A 9,482-nucleotide genomic window follows, 5' to 3' on the forward strand; every position below is an offset into this window, starting at 1 on the left:
GCGGGCGCCGGCAGCCGGCGATGCCACCTGCAGAGCCGGCCCCGAGCCGCGCCCGCTCGCACGCGGCGCCGGCCCTTCTGCTTCGGCGTAAGGGCGCCCGACTTCAGCTCTCTTCAAACCAGCGGCGAATTGCCTGCGTGCTACCTGGCGCGATTTTCCCGCTTGAATTAACGGGGTTAAATTCTCACTTTCACAGAGTAAAGCCCAAATAGACAAGCCTCAACCCTCCCCATCCTTTCCTGCTCTGCCTAACACTGCATAGTGACCCGAAACTTTTACACTTCCCAGTTTTGCTTTCCAGTACTTTTAAAACACCCAGGCGCTGATGTGCTGTAGGGCTCAGCTTTCAAAGCAAGCAGGTAGGAGTCCACATCTTTCTGGGGATCATCTTGAATTGCTGCAGCTCCTGTGGCTTCGGTTGGAAGTGAACTTAGCTCTGCAGGGCAGATCCCCTTTTGGAGCGGTGGGAAGGTAGGGAGAAAAAGACATTGCTACAGAGGAAAAAGAGCAGGTGAAAAAGTGATGAGAGCAAGAAAGGTATGGAGGTCAAATCATAAAACTGAGCCAGGAAAGGGAGGGGGGGGAAGGGACCATAGAAAGGAGAACAAGCAATGAACCAGTCTTGGTACCCTAAAGCTACTTGGTAACAGATATTTTGCTACAAGGTATCCTGCATTGTATCCAGGCTGTCAGGAGACAAGACCCTCTTATTTTGTGTAGTACCATATTGCGAACATGAAAGGAATATGGATTGGAAAAATGGGAACAGGAATACTTTGGCAGCCAAAGGGAAATATAGGGTGTACACTTTTCAGGCAAAGTTATCCCTTCCCCAACAGCTTCTTGAAAGGATGTGAAACAATGAGATGAAAATTCAGGCAAAGGTGAGATTGCCAGAGCTTACGGGCAGAGTAAAGCAAGAAGTCAGCACAGAGCAAGACTGCTTGTGAGCATAAAAAGGAAGGTGTCCTTCAGGCATGCAGACACACACAGCAAGTCCGCTGCTTTCATTGTTGCTGTTGTCAGACATCTCTGCTACTAGTGAATGGGGTCATCAAGACAAAACATGGAAGATAAGGACATTTCTGGGCTATTAAGAACTCCATGTCCTTTCAAGATGTTGTTAGCAGTGTCCTGGCCAAGTTTAACCTGGTACATGTATTCAGCCAGATTCAGATGTGCAGTTGAAGTGTAAGCAGCTCCACACCAGTAGTGTTCCCTGTTTACATTATGTCTAAATTTCACCTAATATCCCTCTCAGAGGTGCTTGTTTTTCCTGAACATAGGATTCCCCCCCCTTCCTTACCCAAGCTTCTGTGCCCCACTGCCACAACTGTTGTATTTCATTACAGGAGCAATTTTATTCTGAAAGTGCTTGCACTGATCTTTCAGTAGAGAGAAGTTGGCTCAAACTGGGACAAAGTACAGAAGGAGGATGCTAACCCCATCTCATTGGATGAAGTGAGCAACTGGACCCCATGCTCTACATAAATAATATTAGACAGACTGCTTGCTGGTTCATATTGTCTGCATCTGGAACACTAACCTAGCATCACACCTTTGTGTTAGGTGTCCTCCTAATACACACATTTTCTCCCATTCACTTCTCTCCTTATTACACATCCTGCTCAGGCCACAGACTGTCACATGCCTGCCTGTTTTTCCAGTGAGTTTTACATCTCGCATTCCTTTTGGGACCAGCAGTTCCCTCACATGCAGATAAACACAGTTATTAACAGAATTGGCTGCTCATCCAAGTTGGCAAACTTCACTTTTTAACTGACTACTTGGCTGTACTAAAAGATGCATAGCAGGCAAGAAAAAGGGTCCATGACAGGTTAAGTAAAGAGTAGCCAACCCTAGATTTGAGGCACCAGAAAGTTCTTTGATTCCTATTTCCTATCAGCAAATTTAATTTGCTGTTTCAATTCCTTCATTTCCTCTTTTCACATAGCTTGACTGAATGACTTGACTGAACGACTCTTGCTCATTTGTTCCTTTCAATCAGTCCTTCACAAAAAGAAACTGGCTGGAAGCATGACTGTTCAGTGTTTGTCAGCCTTGACTAAGTATTACCAGTCCTGATCTCCTTTAGAGAAGGAAGGGCCTTACTTCCCTCTTTGACTTGCATATACAGAAATGAAAATGAATCCACAAGTGATGTGAACAGGACACTGCAATTTAAAAAGCTAGTTAACAACCACATGAGGATTAAAAAAAAAACCCAAACCCTTATGTCTATCTTGAAGGTGAAACTAATGATTAGCTGAACCCCACTCATGATCTGACACATGCCCCTCTTCACTTTGGGGGCAGCAGATCCCAGCTACTGAACCTGCTGCTGGATCTCTCCTTAACTCTACCTGCCCATTTCCTGCCTATTGGAACTGCTCTCTGCAATTGCTACTGAAGCATTATGCAAGTGCAGTTTCTTCAAGTTCTCCTCCAATGAAGTGTCTGCCCCTTGCCTTTCTCCACACCTCGCTCTACAAGTCCCAGCTCCCCAGAACTTTGCCAACCACTGCACTGCACATAAGCTACACCATCCCTGCAATACTAGTCCAAGTGTTATCTTTAACCTGTTCTATCTATGCAGAAAAATCTCTAACCCAGAGTTCAGACTGAGTAAAGCCTAAGCTAGCATGTTACTTCCTTGAACTCAATGGCTCTTTCAAACCTCAGATGAAAGCACCATTATGCTGTGTTCTCCTCTGTTTGGGGATGTTGATCTCCAGTAAGCATACCAAGCAATGGCTTAGCAAGTCATTTTAAGAGATGTGCACCAAAAGCCAACCTAGCACTTCATCTCAAAGGAATATCGGAATTCAGACTGTTCAATCAGTACATATACTGAATCTCACAGACATCATCAACCCTATGGTAGGGTTTTTAAGCAGCACTGGGCAAAAAAATTCTAACAAAATAGCTTTGTTGAAAAGGCCATTCATGTCAAAATCTATCAGGTTTGTGATGAACACACCAATTAATAACCTTTGCCCAGGGGAAAAAAAAACCACAAAAATATTCAGACAATATAAAATGCTTAGACTTAGCGCTTTATTGGTTTCTTAAGAATTTCCTCCATTGAAATAAATCAATTCACAAGGGCCAAATTGATTATTTCCCTGGATATTTTTCCCTCCATGTAGAAGTTTAGCTTTATTCCAGTTGGGAGTTAAAAAATAAAACAAAAATAGAAGCTACCAAAAGGAAATTCCATTTTCCAATTGGCTCCAATCACACATTCTATAGAGGGCCAAGAAAAGGGTGCTAGAATGAGGAGATGTCACATTATGGTAAAATGGAAACACTAACATAGGGAAAGTACAGCAGCAGTTGCAGAATAAAACAAAGAAAACCCACTTCAGGCACACTCTTAAGTTTTCATATTTGTCTCCTACTATCAAGGAGTTTTATTTTTACCTTGGGGAAAAATAAGTTGTTTCATATAAAGAATGAAGCAACAACCCTGCTGTCTCCAGTCTTCCTTTACCCAAAGCCTACTACAAATTTACAAACTATGTGCCACTACCTGTCTTTCAAAAACTGTTTGCTCCCACAGTTTAAAAAAAAAATACAGGAAAAATACTGCCTACTAGTGATATAGCCTTATGAGAAACTTTAGATAGGCAGAGAAGAAACTAGGACTTTCTCAGAATGAATCCTCCTGAAGCTTTGTGGTAGAATAAAGAACATCTGGGTGCTGGAGAAATGTGCAAATACATAATCTCATTTGGATTTATGTATGAGGCAAAAGTTCAGTCAGGCAACATCTCTAGCCAAATTCTTAGAGTATTATGGAATAATACTTGTATGTAGGGAAACAAATAAAAGTGAAGTGGATGGATAGCCACATTTATGATTTTATGATTGTTCCACATTATTTCCCTTGTAAAGCTGTTTGATTTTATCTTTCAAATTCCAGAAGAAAGTTAGAAACAAAATCATATCTCTGATGTTTGCTGAGGACCTCAACCTGCTGAAAGTAGGTTCCACTCCTGGAAAGGAGTTTAAAAAATTATCTCTCTAAAGCCTTGCAGTATAATGCAGAAGGCTAGCAGGAGTCAGTTTCTTGCTCAGTGAGAACCTATGTGACTTCTCCACATGCACCAGTGTCACTTGGGATGCTATGTATTTAATCAATACAAAGCCCATAGGAAACATCTTTAGTTCAAACTTCCTAAGCCACTGAAGAGAAATTAATGTGCCTCCCCCAAGGAGCTTAATAAAATAACTGTCAATGCATGATTTCAAACAACTTTAACAGCAATCTGAAAACCAGATGACAAATTGGGTGCTTTGCACATTAGGTGTCAAGAAATGCAGGATTCATTTCAAGGCATGAAAGAGGAATTTGAATTTCTTATGGGTTAGGAAAAAGCAACAGAAATGCCTTATTGCCCTACTATTGAAGAGCTGAGTCATCTCTCTCCCTGCAACTCTGGGTCTCAGTTCTCTTGCACAGACTTAAACTGCATACACAGTATGCATGCTACTGCATGAAATTTCTTTACAAAAGAAAATCTAACAATTTACAGAGAACCCCTGAGCCTTGCTGAGCTACCTGGATAGGAAACTATGATCTGCATCATCCATCCTTCCTTCTGGGGAAAAAGGCCAGTTCCAGTTCTTTGGCACAGTGCAAGAACAACAGAACTCATGGCCAGGGCAGTACAGATGGTTGAGAGCTGGTATCCATGGAGGGCAGCAAGGGACAGAGTGTGAGCTTCAAGGCAGCAGCTCTTGACCCTCCTTTATGGAATTATCACCTCCGATATCACTGGAACAGTGCTACCCCTCCACCTACCTTACAATGTAAGGGTCAAGATATTGCCCTGGACTTAAAGAGCAAGTCTGATAATCCACCACAGAATGTGCGTTATCACCTGTAGCTCCTCCATGGGCAACAAAACCCTTGTGCTTCCAAGGGATTTCTGTGATTTCTGTCTTTCCTACCCCCACATTTCCATTGCTGCAGTGACTCAAGCTACATTTGACAGGAAAATACATGTCAGTGCTCTGTCTTGTTCCTGCTTCTACTAGACAGTCAAGCACCATGTGTTGATCTAATGCACAGGACTTGGTGAGTCCCATTGGCTTCAGGTGGGAAGGGGGAGCTGGGGTCAGACTCCCAGGTCAGGTGCCAGGATTTGGGGGCAGGAGAGAAAGGGCTGGGGCACTGTCCAAGATTCCAGCCAAGCACAGCCCCTTCCCTTCACCTGCTCCCCTCTCCAGTCAGGCTGTTCTCTGCCTGTCACCTCCCTGAGTCAGCAACACTGGCTAGCTATGCTTTCAGAGCCAGAGTCCAGAGTCTCCTTTCAGCCACTCTCCCTTCCTAACAGGGAGACACCAAAGTTACGAGGTCACTGCTATTGACTCATCAGAAAATAAACAGCATTATTAGTCACACAGCAAGGCTTGTTTCCTGCTCATATCCTTTCTCCTGGCCACACTCCCCAACCTGCCTGAGGTTTTTACTGCGAGAATGTGCTAACACAGAGCTTTGACCCTCACACACAATTTTGGAATAGACACTTCTCAGCTCAGACTTAGCCAGCTGGATCTAAACAGCCAGAAAGCAAAGCACAAGTTCTCACTGTTACTCAGCTTCCATCCTCAAGGACTTTGGGTTGGTCCCAAGCAGAGATAAGTTGAAGTTTAAAGCAGYCTGGCAAGTCCTCCTCCTTTCACATCAAGAGGAACTTTACATAGACTTGTCTTGGAGACAAAAAGAGAGCCCCTCTCACCAAGCCACATGCAGTCCTCAGTCACTGCAGCACAATCAACTGGAAATCTGCCCCATAAAAACTCAGTATGCTGAGATCAGATCTCACATCTGTTTGAATTGCTGAAGCTATCGCTCAAAATTGCAGTGCACTGATGTGAAGGGCAATTTCACTTGTTTGCTGGATAGGGAGATAGGACTGGCTCCACTCTGCTGATGACTCTCAGGGCAAAGACACCTACTTGTCACTGCCACATGTCTGTAAAATGGGAAAGCTCTTTTCTTATCTCCCTTGAGCACTGAGATTTGATCTACCTTTCTAAACGTGCTGAGATCCTATAAAGGCAACAAAAAGAAATATGATCTATAGAAGTCACACCCCATCTTTCAGCACTGTCCAAACCCTTAGCTTTTCATCCTCACTTCCTATACTAACGGCTTCTTGTGAAGCCAAATTCAAACCAGTAGACATTCCAGAGACTTTAGCAAATAGGGGGCCAAAGCCCCTTCACAACCTACTATACTAGGCTGGCTTAAGTGAAAGATTTACATAGCTTATAATGAATTAAGAACAAACTGAAGAAAGAGAGGTAGCCTTTCATGCTCCATTGCCCATAATTGACTGTATAAATCTTATTCTTCCTTCCTTTGGTTTGCAGCAGCTTTTGAACATAGTTGTATTTAATGTGTTATTCTCAAGGGTCTGTCTTACCCCTGTCCAAAGAAAAGGGCCAGCTTACTCTTTCCAGGGCTTCTGCAAACCCAGGCAAATAGTGCAGCAACATTGCTAGGTACTTTTGAGAGGGATTAAAGAAAGGATCCAGCAAATGTTTGAATACCCATACCATCTCCTCACTTTTTCTTGGTCATGAAAATATAGGAAGAGCAAAGATCTCTCATTTGAGTGCTCACTCATAAGGAGAAAGATTGCTCCTCTTGCAGTCTTAACGAGAGACATGCCAGCCAAGAGGAAGAAATGGAGTAGAAACAGAGAAACAGATAGAAGAAATGAGAAATAGATGAGTGGAGCAAAGGAATTTGCAAGCAGTGGCATAAGTCAGTCAAATTTGCTTTGATGTAGTGGATCCCAGGGTCTCCCACTTCCACCCTGGGAAATTCAGAACAAAATAGGAGCTTTCTTTCCATGGTACTGCTCTGCCAGGTCATCTGGAGATTTACAAGCACAACACAGGGGAACACACCTGGATAGTTACACCTCTAAACAGAAGCACTCATCTAGCATCTGCGAACAGATGTAACTAGCAAAGGCCTGTGAGGAGAGGGAGATGTTTACTCACAAGGATGAGAAGCAAAGTGAGCCTGTGAAGCAAGGCAAAACCAGTAATGCTTTTCTCCAACTTCTTGTAGCAGCAAAGGCTGAGTCTCTTCCTTTCTGCCTGAGGCAACAAGGAACAGAACTTTTGCTGAGCTTTGCAGATGAAGCTTGTGTCTACCTCTTAGCGCTCAAAATAAGTGGAAGCTAGAAGAACTCACAGAAATACTGGCTCCTGGGAGCAGTTCCCTTTCTGCAACATAAACCTGAGCTATTCTAGACACGATAACTACAGACCAGACATGGGTGTCTGAGAAGAGTGTTCTCCCTGACAAAAAAATAAAAATAAAATAAAATATTGTACATGAGCCGTGGCATCTGAGAGTGCACATATTCAACAAGCCCTCAGTTGAGCACTCCTTCTCTACACTACAGGTAACAGCATCTTTACAGGACGACAGAAGCTCACATAAAAGTCTTCCACTGCATGAACTACTTATTTTCCCAGCACTGCAAAAGTGGCATTTTCCCCAGGCACCATCAACAGATGCATTTTGCTGGGCACCCTACCTGCCCAAGCATATGCTCGGCAAGCACTAGCTACTTGCATGCAAGAGGCACAAGACCACATGTAACTGGGCACAGCAGTATTTGAAGACAGCTAAGAGCAAAGGGATAGAGGAACATCAAGAGCACAATAGCACCCACCTACTACTGCTTCCGTGACTCTAGCAGCTCTAACTCAGGACTTTCAGGGCAGGGCTCTCTTTCTCATCCTCCTTTGTCCTTAGGAGGTTTTGTGGTATGCTCTACTGAAGAAAGACAGCATTTCCCCCCCACCCCAAAGAAAAGAGTCCCGAGTCCCATTACAAAGGTAAGGAGAATGGAGCACTACAGTTATTAACACATACCTTTAGCAACAATGAAAATAAGCTTCAGTAAAGGAGAGATGACTAATTTAAAGCCACACCGTTATACAAGAGCTGAATGAAATCTCTTCCTTGTCAGGGCCCTGAGTGCACTAATAGGCCTTAATTGCCCTGACCAACCTCACCCGGGACTTCCACCCATATCCTGCTCATAGGCCAAGGAGTTCCATTTAAGCTCAGGCCTGAGCTTTCTGTGTTTGCCTGACCTATTTTGTGGCTGTGTCTGTTTCAAGTCCTGCCTCCAGCCCTACTTCCTGGACTTTCCCTGAACTTATATCACAGGCTGCCTTATCCCCAGTCATTTCTCTAGCTCCATCTCATGGATGGTGTCTTTGAACACACATTGTAGCTTTTGCTCCAGATCTGCCTCTGGTCCCACCTCCTTTTGCTCCTGAAGGGACTCCTTGGATAAGTCTTGGACCTGGTTCATTGCTCACCTTGCTTGGGACTGATGGTGGATCCTGTTGCCAGCACCCTGCTTGGCCTGCTGTGTTCAGATCCTGTGGAATTGTGCCCTGTTGGTGAGGGTTTTGCCTGTGCTGGGGTCTCCCTCAGCTCCTGGCTTATCCTCCTTTGTGGAGTGACTCTGCTCTTTCTTCTCTGTGATATTCACCTTGAAGTGATCATGTTTAAACTGGATTATAACCAGGAGCAGACTGACATGTGGGAGAGGGGGAAGGAAGGGAATGGGTTTAAGTTGATTGAAATATTCCCTCTTCTAGTGTCGTATGCACACTCCCAAGTTTCTGTCAGGCTTGTCCTGGGTTCCTATGTCGTCTTCCTCTCTGCTGCGGACCACAGATTGGATCTGGCTTCCAGAGTAGTTCAGCCAGCACACGGCCTATTCCCTGCTATCTTCCTCCTTAGGATATCATCTGGCAGGTCGTTCCCTGCCCTTTTCTCTCTCCAAGGGCTCACAGCCTTGCAGACTGTATGAGAGAAAAGGGGCACTGTTCTAGCTAAAGGTGAACCCTTATCTCTGAGTGCTCTAACTCACTGGTCCAAATTAATCACTATCTCTAAAGTCCTGCTTGTCTTGCACCTCCTATCCAGCCAAAAATTATTGCCTGTCTTGCTGCCTTTACTTATGGGCATCACCCTGAACAGCTGATAGCAGAAAGCCAGCTCTTTCTGCCTTCCCAGCTCCTCAGCCCAAGCCTGGCTTTGCACCGCAAACAGCACCCGCATCCTGCTTGTCACCCACGCTCGGGCCTGAGCGTGATCCCCCATCCCAGACCGGGGCCTTCCCGCAGCTCCTCGCGCCCAGGGGACGGCCATGGCTGGCAGCACCTCCGCGAGCCCTTCCCGCCCATCCCCGCAAGCAGATCGCTCCTCCGGGCTCTGGTCAGCGCGCACCGATCCCCGCGCGCCCGCGGGCGCAGGGCCGCCTGCCCTTCCCTCGCCCGCCTCCCCGGCTACGTCCCAGCCGCTGCTCTCGCAGCCTGCCGCCCTCCCCCGGGCGGGCTCAGCGGCGGGGCGGCCTCCGCCACCCGCCAAGATGGCGCCGGAGCGTCCCCGCCCTTCCGGGGGCGGCCGCGGAGGGGGAGGCGGGCCG

The 9,482-nt window shown here is 45.7% G+C and overlaps 1 protein-coding gene across 1 annotated transcript in view; it reads left to right on the top strand.

The window, feature by feature from the left end:
• Positions 1-4,697: 4,697 nt before the first annotated feature.
• NOLC1 (nucleolar and coiled-body phosphoprotein 1) overlaps positions 4,698-9,482 on the top strand; it is a 15,262-nt gene continuing 10,477 nt past the window's right edge. The window contains exon 1 of the mRNA XM_026068697.1: positions 4,698-4,815. Coding sequence (XP_025924482.1) covers positions 4,698-4,815 — 118 coding nt within the window. The remainder of the gene's footprint in view (positions 4,816-9,482) is intronic.

Source organism: Apteryx rowi, unplaced genomic scaffold (assembly GCF_003343035.1).
Source record: "Apteryx rowi isolate R43461 unplaced genomic scaffold, aptRow1 scaffold_279, whole genome shotgun sequence".
Taxonomy (NCBI): Eukaryota; Metazoa; Chordata; class Aves; order Apterygiformes; family Apterygidae; genus Apteryx; species Apteryx rowi.